Genomic DNA, 21021 nt, shown 5'->3' on the forward strand with positions numbered 1-21021 from the left:
GGGGAACCTTGGCTTCCTCCATCACTGGAGCAAGCAAACCTCATGTTCTCTTCAGCTGCCTGGCTGCCGGCCACCATCTTGGTTGGCAGTTAATTTGCATATCACCCTGATTAGCCAATGGGAAGCATGTCAGAGGTACAGTTAATTACCATGTTTGTCTATTATTAGATAGGATGTGAACAAGGTGGAGAAATGTGGGCTCAAAGCCTCCCCATTGCCTGCAGGACAAAGTCCAAACTTCCAGTGTGGTGTTCAAGACCCTTCATAACCCAGCCTCTCCCTACCCTTCAGCAACATTCTTTGAACTAACCATGCTCTAGTTTTACCACCTTGCCTTTGCACATGCTGTTCCCTCTGCCTGGAGTGCCCTCATGCCACCTCAGAGGTGCTAAAATATCACTCATTCTGAAACTTCAAACGCAGATGCCAACTCTTCCTTGGCACCTTCAGGCAGAATTAGTTGCTCTCTCCTCTGTCCAGTTGTTCTGCACCTTCACTCCAGCGATTATCCTCTCGTGTGCTAATGATCTGCTCGTGTTTACTTTCCTCATTAGACTGGGAGCCCGAGGTCAGGCTCTCTTATCATTTCTCTCTGTGTCCTTCGTGTCTCAACACAATTCCCAGTCCCTTATAACACATGCTCAACAAGTATTTTTCAAGTGAATTTCTTAAATATAAAAGAAAAATAAGCTTAGTTGTGAAACGTATGGTTTAAGTCTTTAAGTTATTAATTTAAACAGAGTTCATTTGAAACTCTTCCAAACTTCTTTTCTATTTTATTAAAATCTAAATCTAAAGCCCTGCCTGTACATCAAATGATTTCTTGTTGTGGATGAATTCCTACAGTACAAAAAGAACTCTATAGAACCACAGTTCTCCTTCCTGTCCATTCGATTATAATTCCTTCAGAAGAACCCTTTCCAGACAAGACTTAGTTCTGCTTTTTTCTTGGGGACTTGACTTAAGTAAAGGGCCTATACCCAAAAGGTAGTACTTGTGAAGGGTATCAGTAAACAGAGCTGTAAAGGCCCTGTATAGCTTTAAATAGCATGGTGATTAGGGCCTGCATGCTAGTCAACAGACCTGGATATGCAGTTCTCCCTGCCATCTACTAGCCAGGTGGCCTTGGGCAAGTCACTTGATGTCTTTGTGTCTCCATTTTCTCACCTGAGAAATGAGGTTTAAAACCTGCCACATGGTCCTGGACAGGTAGCTCAGTTGGTTAGAGTAGTGGTCGCCAACCTTTCGGACCTCACAGACCACTAGTAGGTCCGCGGACCACCGGTTGGCGACCGCTGGGTTAGAGCATGGTCCCGATACACCAAGGTTGTGGGTTTAATCCCTGGTCAGGACACATATAAGAGTCAACCAATGAATGGATGAATAAGTGGAACCAAAAAAAAAAAAATCAATGTTTCGCTCGCTCTCTGTCTCTCTCTCTCTCTCTCTCTCTCTCTCTCCTCCATTTTCTCACCTGAGAAATGAGGTTTAAAACCTTCCTCATGGTCCTGGACAGGTAGCTCAGTTGGTTAGAGCAGTGGTCGCCAACCTTTCAGACCTCACAGACCACTAGTAGGTCCGCGGACCACCGGTTGGCGACCGCTGGGTTAGAGCATGGTCCCCATACACCAAGGTTGTGGGTTTAATCCCTGGTCAGGACACATGCTCAGTTGGTTAGAGTAGTGGTCGCCAACCTTTCGGACCTCACAGACCACTAGTAGGTCCGCGGACCACCGGTTGGCGACCGCTGGGTTAGAGCATGGTCCCGATACACCAAGGTTGTGGGTTTAATCCCTGGTCAGGACACATGTAAGAGTCAACCAATGAATGGATGAATAAGTGGAACACAAAAAAAAAAAATCCATGTTTCGCTCCCTCTCTCTCCCTCTCTATCTCTCTGTCTAAAATCAATATTTTCTTTAAGTTCCTTAAAAAAAATACCTGCCTCATGAAGTTATGAATGTAAAGCACTTAGCACAGCCTGTCTAAAATCAATAAATATTTTCTTTAAGTTCCTTAAAAAAAAATACTTGCCTCATGAAGTTATGAATGTAAAGCACTTAGCACAGGACCTGGACACACAGTAAGTGCTCTGGAAATAAGTAGCCTCTCATTATCATCATTATTCCCCACCCTGCTGCTTTTCTATACCTAGTGCTTCTCTACCAGGACTGATTTTTCCCTCCCTTTCCCTCCCGCTCCCCACTGCCAGGGGACATCTGGCAATATCCAAAGACATTTTTGTTTGTCACATCAAGTGGGTAGAGGCCAGGGATGCTGCTAAGTATCCTCCAATGCACAGGACAGTCCCCACAACAAAGCATTATCCAGCCCACAGTGCTCACAGGCCCAGGTAGAGAAACCTGCTTTAGAGGCGTGTTTCCCCTGCTTGAGTTAGAGTTAAAATCAAAATGCAGAGGTTGAAAATGAAGTTTGGTACGAATGTTAACATTGAAGAACTTCTTAACCCTTCTCTCATGTTGATTAGTCTGGAATCCAGTGAAGGACTCATTTATTCTCTATCTTGGAGAAGAAGGCTTTGCTCAGAGGGATCCTTATTCCCGTTGCTGTGAATGACAAGCTCTTTATGTGGTAGAAATTCTGAAAACTAGAAGAATGACTAGCACCTTTAAAATGCCAGTCTGGGTGAAGTAATCACCAAGGCATGAGACACTGGATTCTGTTCCTTTGCAACTGTGTCATTAATGACATGCTTCTTTCCCAGGAAAAAAGCGTGACTACCAGAGTCTGGGATGGCCCAGCCCAGACGAGTGCGTCAAACTGCGCTGGGTAGAGCTGACTGCCATCGTGAGTACCTGGCTTGCAGTTTCTTCAAAAAACATTGAGTGAGTATCTTAAACCTCTCCCTTTTCCCTGGCATTCGTGTACCAGTGAGCACCCTGGGCCTCAGCGACATTGTGATGCCCTCCTTTGTCAGAAGCTGTGAGCAGAGGTGGTGCATTAGCCAGGCAGGAAGAGTTGGTGGTTCAGAGGATGACCATTGCTGACCACAGCCCACAGATGGGTGCGGCCAGTGCACTGAACAGCCATTCTCAGTGCCTTTGCCCACACTTTTGTAACTTACCCAGATTTACTTAGAATTGAAGACTGGGTCCCTCTCTTTTAGAAGCATGAAACCTATAGTCTCACTGACATCATGCACTTGAAAAAGGAGTCGGGGCAAATCTGGATTTACAGACACCTTAGACACCTTCCAAAACATATGGCTGCCTCTCTGAGAACTTCTTTTTTTTCCTCAGACACTCATTCAAGTGTTGGAGTTCCCCCAAGAGTTAGCACTAAGCCTTTATAATCGCCCTTGTCAGACTGATCAACTTCCAGAACTTCTCCCAGTTTGTTTTCTATTTTTTATTCCTACTAAGTGCCTCTAGCAGTGCTTAGACCAGAAATTTGGGAGTCATCCTTAACAATCCTCCACCTTACCCCTCGAATCCAGTCATTTACCACTTATCATTTCTACCCGATGAGTGTTTTGCAAAACCATCTGCTTTTCTCCAGCTCCATTGCTGCCTTCTTAAATCAGATCACCATCATCTCCCCTTACATTCATGAGTCAGTCTGCTACTGGTCCTCTTGCTTTATTTATTCTTGGCTCTATTCAATCCACTCTCCCACAGTGCTCAGAATTCTTCCTCAATTATAAGTCAGTTCTTCAAACGCTCTACTTCTCACTGCTCTTTACACTGGTCCGCACTGTAAATCTGCTCCTGTGCCTCCATCTCCAACTCTGTCCTCTCTCCCATCAGGGCCCTCATACGGGGTGTCTCCTTTGCTGAGTCCTCACCACCTTCTCCCTGCCTGGTTAATGCATACTCATCCTTCTGGTCTCGCTTAAATCTTACTTCCTCAGGGAACTAACTCTTCACACTAACTATCTCCCTCCTCCATCACGTAGAGGAAATAGATACCCTCCTATAATGTGGCACTGACATTGTACCATGTTTTTAATCTTTTATAACATATCACATCTGCAACAGTTAAGTCACTCACAAGACTATGAGCACCACAATGGGGGGACTGGGTATGTTTTGTTAATTATGATAGCCCTGGCATTAAATAGCTAGAAATAAAATTTGGCAATGCCAGTTTGCCGTATCAGTATATATGACCGTGCATGACATTTAGCCTGGATATAGCAGGAAAATGACCACTTGGGGACCATGAAGGGAAATACTTATATTTAAATGTAGTTACAAAGGACAGCTGTTTTTGTATAAAATTTACTATCTAAACTTCTGTGGGGACAAGTATGTTTCTGTCATAAAGGGAAAATAAAAGGAACAACTTGTGGCTCCTTACCATTTTCTATACCCTGGGAAAAGAAATCCTAGAAGAAAACCCACCTGGCTTAAAACTCCCGCAGTGAGAGAAAGTGGCCAGCAGGAGTGAGCAAATCCGGCTCCAGGGAGCACAGGAAGGAGCTGCTGAGGGGGCTGGGAAACTCCCTGAGCACAGGACTCAGATCCCAGCACTGCTCCTCTGATCTGGGATGGATCCTGAGTCATACATTCAACAGGCAGTTATTGCCAGGCACTGGAGTCCTCATCCTGGTGTCTGTCATGAGAGGATGGACTAAATAACTTCGGAGGTCTCTTCCAGTCTGAGAGTCTGTGGTTCCAGGCAATCCTGGTAACACATTGAAGTTATGATCAGCTGATTATTAACACTCTTTCTCCCGCCCAGTCAAATGTTTCATGGCTAATGTGGTCATCTCCATTTCCAGCATCACGGAACACATAGATTTTGCCACTCCAATCCAGCAGCCAGCGATGGAGCCGCTTTGCAATGGCAATCTCCCCACCAGCATGCACACCCTGGACCACTTGCATGGGGTTTCCAACCGAGCCAGCCTGCACTACACCGGCGAGAGCCAGCTCACAGAGGTGAGTGCTCCGTTTCACTCAGCTTGTCTGTAGTTTTTAGCCCTCAGTCTGGGCGCAGCTGAGAGCAGAAAGCATTATGGCCAGGCGATGTTTTTTTTGTTTTGTTTTGTTTTGTTCTTTTAAAATAATTTTTATTGATTTCAGAGAGGAAGAGAGAAGGAGAGAAAGATAGAAACATCAGTGATGAGAATCATTGATGGGCTATCTCCTGCACACACCCCCACTGGGAATCGAGCTGTAACCTTGGCATGTGCCCTTGACTGGAATTGAACCCAGGACCCTTAAGTCCACAGGCCGATGCTCTGTCCTCTGAGCCAAACCAGCTAGGGCAGGCCATGTTTTTTTGCCTTTTTTCATTGGCTGTCATTTCAGTGGCTTTAGGCTAAGCCTGATTCTTTCAGGCCCAGGACTGAGCTTATGCTTTCTTTCTATGACCAGGCAGTTTTAATTCTAATTCACTGCTCGGGGTAGGTAGCATTCTGCTTGCTGTCAGATAGAGGCTCCCCAAGAAATATTGGGGCAGTTCATTCTCCTGTTGGCATTCTGAAAAAGGAAAGAAAGGAGGGCAGACCCAGAATATACCAAAAAGAATTGGGAAAATGTGCCACAAATGTCCAACAATCGAGGATTTGTTACATAAATGTTGGTATAGATGTGTGATAGTAAAAAGTGGAATCATTAAGAAAGATGTATAGGAATACATTTAGTCACATGAAGAAATTTATTATGTGAAAATGGTGACAGTATGCAGTGTGATCCCATATTCTGTAAGGGAAATATGTGTATACACAGAAAAATTGGAAAGATATATGTAAAGATATTAACAGTGGTTATGTTTGGGTGACAGGATTATAAACAGTTTCTATTTTCTTTATTCTGTTTTCTAACGTTGCTAGAATGAATGTGTTTTATGTGTCTATAATTTTTGTTAACTCGGAGAGGCCTGAAGGGATGATATAATGGCCTTAAACGCATCTTCCATAAAATGCCTTACCAACAGGACCACAGATTGTGCCCTAGGGAAAGAGCTTGCGTTTGTGGGTTAGTGCCCAACTCAGCGGCAGCAGTGTTGTCTAGACCTTGCCTCGCTTTCACTCCTAATCTACCGTCTTCCTCCCTGTGCCAGGTATTACAAAATCTCGGCAAAGACCAGTATCCACAGCAGTCCCTTGAGCAAATTGGCACCCGAATTGCCAAAGTTTTGGAAAAGGTAAGTCACCCTGTAGAGAAGCTGGGAACTATTGCCCCCCTCTAACCTTTCCAGATTATTTGTCACTCAGTGCTGGTAACCTCTTCTGTTAGTTACTTGGCACTTGGTAACTAAAGGGATGACGTGAAATAGCCGCCCACAGAATGTTTCAATCATTTTTTTTCCATTACTTTTCTCATCACTTGGTTAGCATTTTTTCTGCTGCTTTACTTACCTTCTGTGATGAAAATTACCTCATTGGTTTTCTCCAGCATGGGGGTGGAGAAGTGGTGGTCCTGGGAACCACGCAATCTCGGCGTGAAACAAGCCAGGTGTTCTAGTGTTGAAGAATATTAGGTATTTCAGATTGTGGATGGGAAACACACCTTTAAATACCTATTACTCTTGAAATTGAAATAAAATATTTGGAGAACTGCATTTTCATACAGCCTACAGAAAATAGAATGAGAGTCTCTCAGACTGCTCCTCTGCTGCCTCTGTGTGAGATTCACGTAGAGCAGTGATTGTCAACTGCTGTGCTGCTAGAATTTATGAAACATGCAACATCTGACTATTTAGTCAGGGGCACTAACCACTTTTCCCTTAGATTGTAAAAAAAAAAAAAAAGACAACAGCCAACACAACAATAGCCATCTGGTGTAAATGAATCAAAAGTATACCTATTTTTGGTCAGATCAGCAAAAAATATATTTTTGGTATGCTGCAGAATTTTAGTAATTAGTGTGTGCTATGAGATGAAAAGGGTTGAAAATCGCTGATGTAGAAAGCACAGTTTTCTACATTAAAATTAATTACTTTATGGTTCCATATCGCTCTACTTTATTACAATGTATATTGAAGAATACCGTGATTAAGAGGATCAACTTCCAGCCTGACTTGGCAGTACAATAGGAATAGTATAATCACACCACTTTAAAGGAGAGGAAGCTGAAAGCATGTAGCAGTCACTGTTCCGTGTCATTCTGAAATCCTTCTGGACATATGTCACCATTTCCCCTACTTTCAGAGTAGGGACTGTTTCTGGCAGTTGATAAAGTTTCATTTTCTAACTCTGCAAGTCCCAGCTTGAAAACTACACAGTTCCTCGCTCAGCTCTGCTCTCCATTACTACCACATTACACGTGGTTTTTAAAAATCCGCTTGTCACCTTCAGCACTCTCCCTGCAGGTCCTCCCCGCCAGGCCCACAACTGCGTTAGGTACTTTTTCTGTACTGAGAGATGCAGCCTCGCTGTGTTTTGCCAATAGACAGCAGTGCCTCCTTCCAGCCTCCAGCAGCCAGTTCCAGTGCTCGTCCAGCTCCTGTAAGAGTCTCACGGCTGCTCCCTCAGCAGATGTCTACAACCATTCCCCAGACTGATGCCACACATTTTAACTTTGTCATGGCCACACTCCATTCTTGATCCCAAATACTATTTCAGCTGCTTCTGCCTAAAAAAACCGCCCAAAATTTACTGGCTTAAAACAAAACTCTTATTTGCTCAACATTCTGCAGTCTGAGTTGAGCTCAGCTGGGCATTTCTTCTGGACTCACTTGGCATCATTCATGCAACTGCAGACATGGAGCCTCCTGTGGGGCTGCCACCAAAGCAGGCTTTACCCACATCTCTGGAGCCTCAGCCAGAGTGGCTGGAATAGCCGGGCCACCACTGGGCATGTTCTCCCTCCACGTAGTCTCTCCAGCACCCTGGCTGCACCTGTTTACACGGGGCCTCCGGGCTCTACGAGGGCAAAGGCGGGAGCATCAGCCTCCTAGCCTGTGCAGGGCCCTGGAGCAGTACCACTCTGTCCAAGCAAGTGCCAGGGTCTCTCCAATCCAAGGCAGGGGAATGTCCTCCGCCTGCTCTTAGTGACAGAGCATATGTGGCCCACCTCTACTCCACCACACTTCCCCTCGAAGGAGCCATGAGGCTGACAGCTTCACACCAGAAGTGATGGAATCCCGAAGCCAGTTGACATCTCTAAAGGTGGGAGAAGAAAACAAGCCTAGAATTCTATACCAGCACAAACATCCTCCAAGTATGAAGGTGCAATAAAGATGTGTTCAAACAAATAGGAATTCAGAGACTTCAACACCAGTAGGCCTGCACTGAAATAAGAATTAAAGGGAGTTCTTGGAACATGCAAGGGGGAATAAAGAGCACTGGAAAGGAAAATGTAAATGACATAACTATACAAAATAAGGCCTGTAGTACCCTGAGGAGCTTCAGTTTTATATATACTGAAATTCATGGTAACATAACATGATGGGAGGGAAGTGAATGGAGTTTAAAGTCCTAAGGTTTAATTAGTATCAGCCAAGTAGTAAAAGTAATCATTTGCATTGGACTATAATAAGTAAGAATGCATGTTTCAAGCTGCCGTCTAACTACTAAAAATGGTTTTAAAATGTAATGTAATTGAAGGATAATGGAATAATGTAAAACAATCCGAAGAAAGGCTTGAAAATAGAACACAAATACAGAGCCAAGTATACCGGTAGTTAAATACAAAAAGATTATATAATTTAAGCATTTAGTATGGAATAGACTTTTTTTTAAAAATCTAACTATATGCTTATAAGAGAAACACTTTAAATGCTAGGGTACAGAGTGTTGAAAGTACAAAGATGGAAAATAATATACCGTGCAAACAATAAAAAAAGAAAGCTGGTATAGGTACACTCTTGTTAGAAAAAAATAAACCTTGAAGCAAGAAGCATGACTACAATATAGAGCAAGCATGGCAAACTCGTGGCCCGTGGGCCACATGCAGCCCACAACAAATAGTTTTGCGGCCCAGCCAATATAACAGTATGTAAGAAACATTTTAATAAAAATTTCATAACTTAATTTTTTCAATGTCCTGTTATACATAATTATAACGAACTACAACTAATGACTGATTACTATAATCGTGTTGCATTCATTTCCCTTACGCGCGTTACACGCAGGCGTACCATTTCTCTCCACTAATATTAGCAGCGAATATTTTAGCAGCCGATTGCCACGTCATTAGTCTTGTACTGACTTGTTTGGTGTGCACAACAGAAAATATTTCACTTTCGGAGAACAAGAAAAATAGGTTTATTTGCGTTACGCTTATTAATTTGTGTAGTTATTCAGTGTCTGGTAAGTAAATGTTCAAGAAAAAATATTAATTTTTATTAAAATGTTCTATTTTATGTTAACGATTACTCATTTATTTAAGCCCTTTGTATTCAGCATGTCTATTGAAATAAACCTACGTTTCTATGAAAATTGAAGCTTTTGTTTTTTTGTGGCCCACATAAACTTAAACCTTGTTTATTTGGCCCGTGTTAGCCTTTGAGTTTGACATGCTTGATCTAGAGCAACATTTCGGATAGTGTGTGCCTCTGGAGAAGAGGCCAGAGGCTGGAATAGTGTAAGAACACGTTGGGAGACGCAAGTTTATTCTTTGATAGGGTGGCAGTTTCTGAGATATTCATTATTTTGTGCTTTACAGCATAAGTGTATATTTTATACAATTACATATTTATTATATATAATTATATAAATGTTATTTTGTATGTGTCAAGTATTAGCATTGAAGAAAGATAATTGTATTATTTAATATATATTTTTAAAATATATTTTTATTGATTTCAGAGAGAAACGGAGAGGGAGAGAGAAATAGAAACATCAGTGATGAGAGAGAATCATTGATTGACTGACTCTTGCACGTCCCTCACAGGGGATTGAGCCTACAACCTGAACATGTGCCCTGACCGGGAATTGAACCATGACCTCCTGGTTCACAGGTCGATGCTCAACCACTGAGCCATGCCTGCCGAGCTAATTGTATTTCTTTAAAAAGGAATCCTTTAGGGAAACCAGTCAAGGTATGAAGTCACTAAGAAGGAGGAATAAATTAGGCTGGCTTCAGATTTCTCTGCAGCAGCCATCCATGCCAAGAGGCAATGGAGCAAAGCCAACATAATATTCAAGGAAAGAAAGAATGAGCCACGACTTTATATCCAGCCAGGTGGCCCTCAAGTTTGAAGGCTGCAGACAGCAAGTTTTGAACATATACGATTGTGTTAGTGTTCTAGGGCTGCCATAATAAAATACCACTGACTGGGTGGCTTAAACAACAATTTATTGTCTCACAGTTCTGGAGGCTACAAGACCAAGATCCAGGTGCCAGGAGGGTTGGTTTCCTCTGAGTCCTCTCTCCTTGGCTTGCAAATAGCAGTCCTCTTGCTGCCTCTTCACATGCTCATGCCTTTTTACACTGACCCTGGGATGTCTCTTCCTCTTCTGTAACTCCTTCATACAGATCCAGTCAGACTGGAGGAGGGCCCCATACAAATGGCCTCTTTTACCATAATCACATCTTTAAAGTTCTTATCTCCAAATACAAGTTACATTCTGAGGTGCTAGCACTAGAGGTTGAGACCTCAAATGTGAATTTTGGAGAAACAGATGTCAGTCCATAACAATCTCAAGAGACTATTGTTCCTGTGCATTCTTCTGGAGGAAAATACTAGAAGATGAACTTCAGCCAACCAGAGATGATTGGGGAAACCACACAAAAGTTTATGTCAGTGATCAATTAATATATTTAATTGCGGAACCAATACAGAAACAAAGGTAGGCAATAGGGTGACAGGACAAAATAGAAATGTTATAGAAGAATGATAAAATTACCAAAAAATTAGACTGGGAGAACAAAATAAGCTAGGAAACAAGGTCAGCTTTCTGATTGCGTCATCTGTAATTGCTGGGAGTTAGAGACCATCCATCAAAACGGGCAGATGAAATAGATAGGAAAATCCAAAATTAGACCTAAATTAAGTACTAGAATTTTGTCTTTGGTAAAGGCAGAATATTAGTGGGGGGAGAGATGAATTATCCATGAAATATTATTAGAACAACTGAGTAGCCATCTGGAAAAAATAAACTGGAGCCATATTATTTAAGCCAGGTTAAATTTCAAATGGATCAAAATTTTATGAAAAATAAAACTAAAAGTTCTGTAAAACGTATTGATAACCTTGAAATAAGCAAGACCTTCCTAACTGTCACTGAAAATCCAGATGTCATCAGAGATAAATACACTGAACTGTGTAGAAATGAAAACCGTCATCACGTAAGCACCATAAGTTCAGGTGGGCTTCGAAAACTGAGCGAGTGCCTCTGTAATTCATGTCACCAGCAATGGACTAATCTTCCGAATATATGAAGAGCTTTTTCAAATAGATAAGATGAAAACCTCACAGAAAAGTTAACAAAATATAAGAATAGATACAGAAAAATACAAAAGAATGTCAAACATGAAATGATCAGCTCCACTCATAAGGAATACAGATTTAAACCACATTTTTTCACCCATCAAAGGTATAAGAGTTTAATAACACACTCGGCGGAGAGGCTATCAGGAAGCAGGATACCCACATATTTCTGGTGGGAGACTAATTTCTACGATCCGATGGAGGACACTGTAATGATTTCTATCAAAATGACAAGTGTGTGTCCCCTTGACAAAGCATGCCCCACCTGGAAACGAATTCTACAAGTGCACCCGCACAAATGCAGAATTACACCTAGACAGGTTATCTGTGCAGCATTATTTGTAACAGTAAAAACTGGGGGAGAGAGGAATATTCACTAATAAGGATCTAGTTTAATAAATAACGGTGCATCCATACAATGAAATACTATGCAGTTGATAACAAAAGAAGGAGGAGGCTTTCTGTACTCTGATGGAAAAAGATCTCCAAGTTGTATTGTTTAGTGAAAAAAAGCTAAGTGCAGGTATATAAGGAATAAGTTATAAAAAAAAAGAGTGGGGGGATAAGCCTGCATTCATAGCTGCAGGTATAACGCAGAAAATTCTAGAAGGTTACATAAGTAACTAAGAGTAGTGTTTACTGACATACTGTAGAGACAAGGATGGGAGGAAGGCTTTTGACTGTATATAACTTTGTACAATTTCCAGCTTTTGAAACATGTGAAAGAATTACCTGTTCCAAAAGTCAAGTCATTGTAAATGAAGCACATGGACCTGAAATACAGCTCTGCTGTTTAGTAGTTGAGTAGATTTGGAAAAGACACTCGACCTCTCTAAGTCATAGTTTCTCATCTATGAAAAGGCTGAAATAGTAGAATCAAGCTCATAAGGTTGTTCCTAGGATTAATGAGAGGATGGAGGAAAGGTGCGTAACATGGTGCCAGCACCTAGTAATACTCAGTTAAGTGGTTATTAACTCGTGTTACTGTTCGTAATCTTGGTGGTAAATGAATATGTTACTTAAGAGACATCGGCTCTACTGTCCATTCCTTCGTAGAACCAGACTTCCTGGGTCCTTTCCAGCATGGCGGCCCTCTACTGGAGAGTGAAAGGCCAAGGGAAGAAGGCGATCGACTGCCTGCGCCAGGCCCTCCACTACGCTCCACACCAGATGAAGGTGCGTGGGCCTCCCAGGTCTGTCTCTCTGTCCCTGGGTCCTTCCCATTGCCCAGTGGTGTGTTCTTAGGTTTCAGCTGGCTCAGCCAGTAAGATGGCAGAAGGCTGGGATAGGGCAGAAGAGCCTGTGACCGCCCTCATGCCATGCCGCAGGCCTGTGAGTAATGCCCATCCTCATGCCTTCTCTACCTCAGTAAGTTGGGGCCTGGGGGAAGCGCTTCAAGATCACTGTCAGAGATTACCTCATTGATATCCTTCCACCATATCAGAGCCACCCAGCGTACGGCAGGGCCACTGGCCTGGGCAGGCCACCACCTTAGAGGTCGTCCTGGAATTAGCTAACCCCTGGGCCTGGAGGCCTGCTGTACTTGTTTTGCTTACACTCCTGAAGTAAACTTGCTTCCAGACACCGAAACAAGAAAATTTCCATTTCTTCATACACATCAGCCAGTTCCTGTTCTTTGTTCAACTTCACCTCTTACACACACACACACACACACACACCAGCTAACCCCCTATAACCTCAGTCTTTTCAAAAAGCCCATTACTGTTATGATGACTGAGAATGTACAGTTTTTTAACAGCACATTGTACCCACATGTGCTGAGGTCTGCATTAACCTCCAGATCTCATTCTCCCTAAAGACACCCTGATGTCTTTGTTCACTGGGCAGCACAGGGAAAGGGGAGGGTCCCAGGCTCACCCCCTAGGCATTGCTGAGTTCTAAATGCAGCGCTGCCTCTTACCAGCTTTGTGATCTAGGCACGTTATTAAACCTCTGTGACCTCGTATACTGTTACACACTCTTATGGGTGTCCAGTTAGGTCTAAAATGGCTCCTTCCCCCACCCCCACACCCCGTTTCTTCTGAATCTCCTATAGAACCCAGTACAATGTGTTATAGATAGTTGCTCAGGTAACACATTTAAAGGGAATAAATATTTGTGATGACAATAATGTTGCCATTGTTCAACCCATCACTCTGTGCTCTTAACTGCCAGGCAATAGGGAAGGGCCAAGACTCTAGATCGGGGGTCAGAGAACTTTTACTGCAAGGGCAGAGAGTAAGAAATGTTAGTGTGGCAAGCAGACAGCCTCTGCTGTAACTGCTCGGTTCTGTCACGGTAACATAAAACAGCCACAGAAGTAAGTAAAGGGATGGGATGTTTGTGTTCCAATAAAACGCACTAAAACTGCAGCCAGCTGGATATGGCTCGTGGGCCAAAGTCTGCCAGCCCCTGCTTCAGATGGTGCGGTGGTCTTTGCAGGAAATACTTTTGCTCCATGACAGCATGACTCAAGTGTGGCCTGTGACAGGTGTCAGCCCATTAACTATTTATTACTGGTTTGAAGTGAGGTGAGGAGTTTGCACTAGAATGTAAACCAACAGCTCCACTCAGCGGGGTGTTTCCTCAGCTAACATTTTTGTTTTGCGCACGCGCACGTGTGGGTGTGTGTGTGTGTGTTATTGATTTTAGAGAGAGGGGAAGGGAGAGAGAGAGAGAAACATCAATTTGTTGTTCTACCCATTCGTGCATTCATTGGTTGCTTCTTGTATGTGCCATAACCGGGGATCGAACCTGCAACCTTGGTGTATCCGGACAAGGCTCTAACCAACTGAGCTACTCAGTCAGGGCTGTTTTGTTTGTTTTTTGAAGCAAGACTTTCTCAGAAAGAGAAGTAATGCATTGGTTTATATTCTGGTGCTAGCTCCTTACCTGTCACAGACCAGTAGCCAACAGCAGACTAGCTCATGGAGTTACCAGGAAAGCCGACTGCATTATTTATGATCACAAAAAACCAAGAACGACAACATGCTTCCTTAGATCCACCTTTGTGGATGCCAATCTTGAACTGAGTTCTACTTGTAAACTTTACTGTTTCTTGTAGTTCCAGTCAAGAAACATCCAGCAACTTTTTGGTTGTACAGTCGAAGGTGCTTGAGTCATTGGCATGTGAGATAAATAATACCTGCATGTTAGTCGTCTTAGGTTATACAAATGGCATGCCATTGTGCTGCCATTTTTGTACTATCAGGACTTGACTGGTGTGCGGACACTTCTGGAAAAAAAAAAAAAGAAAGGGGGGAAAAAATGAAAAAAACAAAAAAAAAACAAGAACGAAAGCTCAATATTCTTCCCTTCTCACCATTCTCCTTCCTGTCCCAGGATGTACCTCTGATTAGCCTGGCTAACATCTTGCACAACGCCAAGCTCTGGAACGACGCCGTCATAGTGGCCACCATGGCGGTAGAGATTGCGCCACACTTTGCTGTGAACCACTTCACCCTGGGCAACGTCTACGTGGCGATGGTGAGGCTGGCATGTGGGCAGGCGCACCTACTCTGCCACGGTCTCTCAGTAGCTTAGCTTTGCTTTCAGATCTTATTTGACTATGTCAGTGTCCTCCAATTTCCTGTAAGTTTTGTGTCCAAAATCGGTAGCTCCAGCAAAAGTATATTTTATAGATAAGGAGTTTGTGAGTTTTTAAGAATAGTAAATGGAAGTCATCTAAATAGTCTCAAGTAACACTGACAGCAGAGTCAGATTCACCTACAGTTTTTGGAGACACCACCTGTTCTTGAAAACCTCACTCACACTCCACATGGTCGTGGGGCCACATACTTACCACTGCACTCATGGTGACCTGTGCATATTTCTCTTGCTGTATTTTCACTGTGCTTTAGAATTTTTGCTTAAGTATTTGTCTCCCCCAGACTAGGACCTCCTTAGGAAAAACACTGCTCTTCATCTCCCTGTTCCCAGCACTTACAGTGTCTGGCACACAGTAGGTGCTCACCAAATGTTCAGTAGATGATGAAATGCCCCTAGTTTCATGGGACACCACTGACAGAGAAAACAGCACACCCACCATCCAGAACGTCATTCTGGTCAGAAACAAGGACTGATTTGAGAACTTAAATTCTGGCGGTCCCCCAGAAGTTACAGAGCCGAATTTCACATGAGAATCATGCCGTCTACTTCCATCTAAAACCCAGTGTCCCAACATGGGGCTGTTCCCAGGGTGTGCCCAGGAAAGGGTCACAGAATGAGCAGCTGCAGGCTGCTTCAGGGATCATCCTCGACTTCAAGAGCAGGAAGTGTAGTTTGGCCAGGTAGGTATTGGTCAATGTGCAATTGCCCTCTGCTGCTTCAAACTGAAGAATCTGTTTTCATCCCCAGCAAATGTGACAATTTCTACCCTGAAGAGGAATTCTTTCTCTTATCTGCCTAGAAGGAGTCATTTAACCAGCTGGTGTGGGCTGGTTTTTTGAGAGGATTAGTCTAGGTAAAAGATAAACGCCTTCCATGGCAGTGATCATTTCCAAGTCATGCCCATGTTTTTAGATGTTAGGGAGGATAAAAACTGTTTCAAAGTCTAATTGAGATACGTATCTGACTTGACTTCCATCTCTCCCGCTACAGTAGAATATCCAGGCAGATGTGTAATGAGCATTTGTCGGGCATGTTTCTAGAGGTTTCTGTGGGGATTGAATGGAGGAACTTGATAAAGCACCTAGCACAGTGCCTGGCACACACAGGTACTCATGATGTTAGCTCTTACTCTTACCACCCCCGTTACTCCCGCCGTTGGCTGACCTGTGTAAAGTGGCCCCTTCCCTCTGCTTCCTGACTCTCACTTTGTGATGTTACAGTTGGGGGTGGAGGCAGTTGTTTCCTCTCAGACCTGGGTTTTCTCAGCACTTTGGACACATTGAGAAAATGCGCAGATTCTCACTAGCACAGAGGTGCTTTCTGAGGGGGTTCCCAATGTATATTTAGTCTGGCGGCAGTACCTCTCACATTTGTCCCTTTGCCCCTCGCAGGAAGAGTTTGAAAAGGCGCTGGTGTGGTACGAATCAACTCTGAAGCTGCAGCCCGAGTTTGTCCCGGCCAAGAACCGAATCCAGACCATCCAGTGTCACTTAATGCTGAAGAAGGGACGACGTTCCCCGTAGGGCACCCCTCCTTTCTCTCTCTCTCCTCATGCTCCTAAAGAAAGAATAAGAAACCAATCATTGTCTATCTACTTTAAATGACGTGTGAAAATAACTAAGACTTATAACAGGACTTTTATGTATGTGGGAATGGTTTGTTTTTGTTTTTAAGCTCCTTCTTCCCCCAGCCAACCTCAGAAACAGATTTCTGAAAGCAAAATGCAGCTGAAAGATGGTGTGTAAATACTGAGCCAAGGCGTTTCTGGAGCTGTGCTCTGTCTCCAAAACCTCGAGGCCCTCAGGGCTCTTCGCAGTGGTCCAGCCAGCCTCCCCCTCTGGGCGGGGACGAACCGCCCGCCCTCCGCTTCCTGTCCCAGCCTCATAGCCTCGGCTGCAGAAGCCCACCCGCACCACCGGGTGAGAAGCAGCGCCCTTCGCTCTCCACCAGATTTCCCTGCTGCCCAGTTTCGCCCATTCCATTCCATGCTGCTATGTGACAAACTCAGAGGTAGTCTGCAGGGGAGGCAGGGGAAATGATTTTTAAAACAAAATATTCACAACAGCAAAAACCCTTAGAATCACCTGACCATTGTATGTTATTTATGTTGGGGAGGGAGGGGGGCTGAGAAGGGGAAATCAGTGATGTACAACATCTTTATCATGTGTAAGTTGATTACAAATCACAAGGAAACCAATAAGTTGAAATCCTATATCCCAGGTCTATATATATAGAATATGTATATTTGAAGCCCTCTACAGACTGGGTCTGTGTTTTACTAATTCTCTGTTCACTGTGTAACCCATCTTGGAATAAGGTGTGAGTGGCAGCTCCCTCTCCCTGAGGCCTTCAAACTTAGTCCTCAGGGGTGTGATGAGCCAGGGTCCAGTGTTTCCCTACAATGCTGTCACCTCTGGTCCCAGGGGAATCAGAAACTCCAGACATTTTGGAATCTTCAAGGGCACATACTGAGAACAAAAATAAAAGTCGTCTATGATCAAAACAGGTCTGTTGTGTGGTTTTTCTTTAGAGTGGGCTACCTGGGAGAGCTGTGAAGCCCGCCTGTCACTGCATCTGAGCTGGAGTCCTAGGCCGCCTTTATCTCTTTGCACAGCAGCCTGGGGAGGGGAGAAACATCTTCACTAGGCTTATGGTCCATGGACGTATTAGCATGAACCTTTGACCAGGAAGGATGTACGGTCGGTCAGCAGGTGCTCAGAGTTGGGTGTATGTGGACCTTCCCAGAAAGGAGGAGTAACGTAAGCCAGTCACGTCCCCTCCGGGAGAGCTGGTCCTCAAGTTCGCCAGGTAAGCTTCACGGAGACTCTTGGTGAGAGTTACACAGCCCTTTGGGCCAGGACTCCACAGGAGACAGGACTTCTCACCAATCATGTCAGATACTGGAGCACAGACCATGTGAGTGCCTAGAAAAGATGGGCAGTCAGACATGCCTGTGAACTCTATCTGTCCTTCATGCAACTAGAGTCCAACTAATTCCACTCAGTTTTATCAGATTTATTTTGAGAATAAGCTCATTTGTTGCAGAACAAAGTGAGACTTTAATCACTAGCAGGACATTTAAAAATTAATGTGTGTGTATTCCTTGCTTCCCCACTTATTCACAATTTGGTGTTCAGTTTCCTGAAACATTCAACAGTTGTTTTGGGTTTGTTTGTTTTTTTAATTTACATACAATGAAATTCAGTCTTTGGTGTGCAGTTCTGTGAATTTTGACAAATGCATAGTCACGTAGCCACTACATCATCATCCCCTAAAAGACTCCCTCACGCTGAGTCTTTGTAGTCAAACACACCCTTAACACTTGGCATCCGCCAATATGATCTCCCTATTTCTTCCTTTAACATATTGTCACAGGATGGAATTATATAGTATGTAGCCTCTTAAGTCTGACTTCGTCCACTTAGCATGAGGCACTTAAGATTCATCCATGTTGCATGAACCAGTTCATTGCTCTTTATTGCTGAATAGTGTTCCATCGTTTATTCACCTGTTGGAAGACACTGGGATGTTTCCACCTTTGGGAGATTATGAATAAAGCTGCAATCAACATTCATTACAGGTTTGCATTTCTCTTGTGTAAACAATTCAGTGCTTGTTTTCCTGTTGTCGATGTACCGAGTTCCTGCTATGTTCCAAGAGTACTCTAAAAGTTTTCATGGGATAAAACTCATGTAAGGCTCACGTCAACCCAAAAGTATAGGTGCTGTTGTTATTCCAGTTTTAAGAATAGGGAAACTAAGAGTGAGATTATGCAACTTGCCCAAGACCATGGCTGGGAAGTGATGGAGTCAGACTAACTCTGGGGCCAGCATGCCCAAATACCATGCTCTCTACATCCAGTATCTTATTTAATCCTCACAACTACAAAATGAGGTAGTCAATACTATCCCCATTTTATAGATGAGAGGACCAAGCTCACAGGTGAAGTAACTGGTTCATAATTACACAGTATATGCTGGAGATTCGCCTCAATTAGTACACCAAATTAGTTCCTTTCACTGCTCTGCTATACTTTCCTGTATAAATTATTTCTAGTGACTATACTTCATTCTTAAATGTTCCTTATTTGCTTTCCAGGGCATTGATCTTGTCTCTCTCATATGTGTTTCGTATGTCCTATGTCTGTGTCTCCTAGCACTAACTGCACTATATTATATAGTAAATACTTAATAAATGCTGAAAGATTGACAAGCAATGCAATTAATATGTTCCTCTTCTTCCTGCTATTGGAGTTCTGAGGGCTTTCCACCCACACCTTACAATATTTTAGAAAACCAATCTCAGGGAAATGAAATATCTTGCTTCTCTAGGATGGAACTTGCAAACACGCACATTCCTGCCTCAGGCTCCCTGCGCTCAATCTGGCTAAGAGAGGACAGGTAGTCTATCCTTCACTACCCAAGGGCTCTGCACCACTGGTTACGGAGAAGGGGGAGGGGGGTGCAGCTTTGTGCAGAGAATTCCCATTTCCTGGGCCTCCAGCAACTCCTATGCCTGCCATTGTCTCCCAACCAGTGGTTGAGCCAACAGCTGGGAAGACTGGCTTCTAACTTCAGCTTTATGTGGTGATTCTAATGGTCAGACTTCTAGTGGTCAGATGTGCCTTCCCTAGATCTAGTCCCATGTTTTCCCTTTCCGTGAAGATGCAACCAGGCAAGTCCAGCGCTACCTACAAACATTCCATTCAGCACCTATTGATGTCCGACACTGTGAATGAGACACTAGACATGGTTTCTGCCCTCAAAGAGTCACATCTAGTTGAAGAGAATAGACAGAATTAAAGGACAGAGTCCACTCCAGCAGAAACCTGAATGTTAAAGACTCAGAAACAGAGTTCTCTGGTGGACCTACTATACGAGTGCCCTGGGATTGTGTAGACTTTTCTAGGTGCACACGCCTTGGTTTGGACACTCCAAGCAGAGTCTTCCATGGCTCAGCCCTGCCTGCCTTTCCATGCTTTTCTTTTGCTGCTCATTTTTCATTCAGCAAACATAGATTGAACAGAACACAAATTTGAAAAGATATTTTCACCCCTGCAGCACTATTTATAATACCCAAGATATCTACCTACAAACATTCCATTCAGCACCTATTGATGTCCGACACTGTGAATGAGACACTAGACATGGTTTCTGCCCTCAAAGAGTCACATCTAGTTGAAGAGAATAGAATTAAAGGACAGAGTCCACTCCAGCAGAAACCTGAATGTTAAAGACTCAGAAACAGAGTTCTCTGGTGGACCTACTATACGAGTGCCCTGGGATTGTGTAGACTTTTCTAGGTGCACACGCCTTGGTTTGGACACTCCAAGCAGAGTCCTCCATGGCTCAGCCCTGCCTGCCTTTCCATGCTTTTCTTTTGCTGCTCATTTTTCATTCAGCAAACATAGATTGAACAGAACACAAATTTGAAAAGATATTTTCACCCCTGCAGCACTATTTATAATACCCAAGATATGGAAGTAACCTAAATGTCCATCAATAGATGACTGGACATAAATATGTGGTACATCTATACAATGGAATATTACTCAGCCATAAAAAAGAATGAAACCTTACTATTTGGGACAACATGAATGGACTTAGAGGATACTATGATAAGTGAAATAACTCAGACAGACTAGACAAATACCATATGATTTCACTTATTTGTGGAATCTAAAAAAAAATAAATGAATAAACAAAACATACAGATTTATAGATTCAGAGAGCAACTGATGGTTGGGGGGCTGGGTGGAAAAGTGAAACATCACTCATCATTGATGTTTCTATCGCTCTCCCTCTCCCTTCTCTCTGAAATCAATAAAAAAAAATTTTTTTTTTAAAGAGAAAGAAAAGGTGAAGAGATTAGGAAGTACAAATTGGCAGTTACAAAATATCACAGGGATATAAAGTACAGCATAGGGAACATAGTCAATATTGTAATAACTACACATGGTGTCAGGTGGGTACTAGATTTATCAGTGGAATCACATCATCCTACATAATAAAGAGGTAATATGCAAACTGACCATCACTCCAACACACAAGATGGCCGCCCCCATGT

General features: G+C 43.3%; 1 protein-coding gene across 3 annotated transcripts in view; it reads left to right on the top strand.

Moving 5' to 3' along the window:
* The window catches only part of TTC17 (tetratricopeptide repeat domain 17), a 77700-nt gene extending 60242 nt beyond the window's left edge, over window positions 1-17458 (top strand). For all 3 annotated transcript variants that reach the window (XM_005870736.2, XM_005870735.2, XM_005870737.2), the window contains 6 exons: window positions 2726-2846; window positions 4745-4904; window positions 6031-6114; window positions 12403-12522; window positions 14689-14832; window positions 16347-17458. In XM_005870736.2, the coding sequence (XP_005870798.1) occupies window positions 2726-2846; window positions 4745-4904; window positions 6031-6114; window positions 12403-12522; window positions 14689-14832; window positions 16347-16478 (761 nt within the window). In that variant the 3' untranslated portion in view covers window positions 16479-17458. The remainder of the gene's footprint in view (window positions 1-2725; window positions 2847-4744; window positions 4905-6030; window positions 6115-12402; window positions 12523-14688; window positions 14833-16346) is intronic.
* Window positions 17459-21021: the final 3563 nt, after the last annotated feature.

Source organism: Myotis brandtii, unplaced genomic scaffold, assembly GCF_000412655.1.
Source record: "Myotis brandtii unplaced genomic scaffold, ASM41265v1 scaffold324, whole genome shotgun sequence".
NCBI lineage: Eukaryota > Metazoa > Chordata > Mammalia > Chiroptera > Vespertilionidae > Myotis > Myotis brandtii.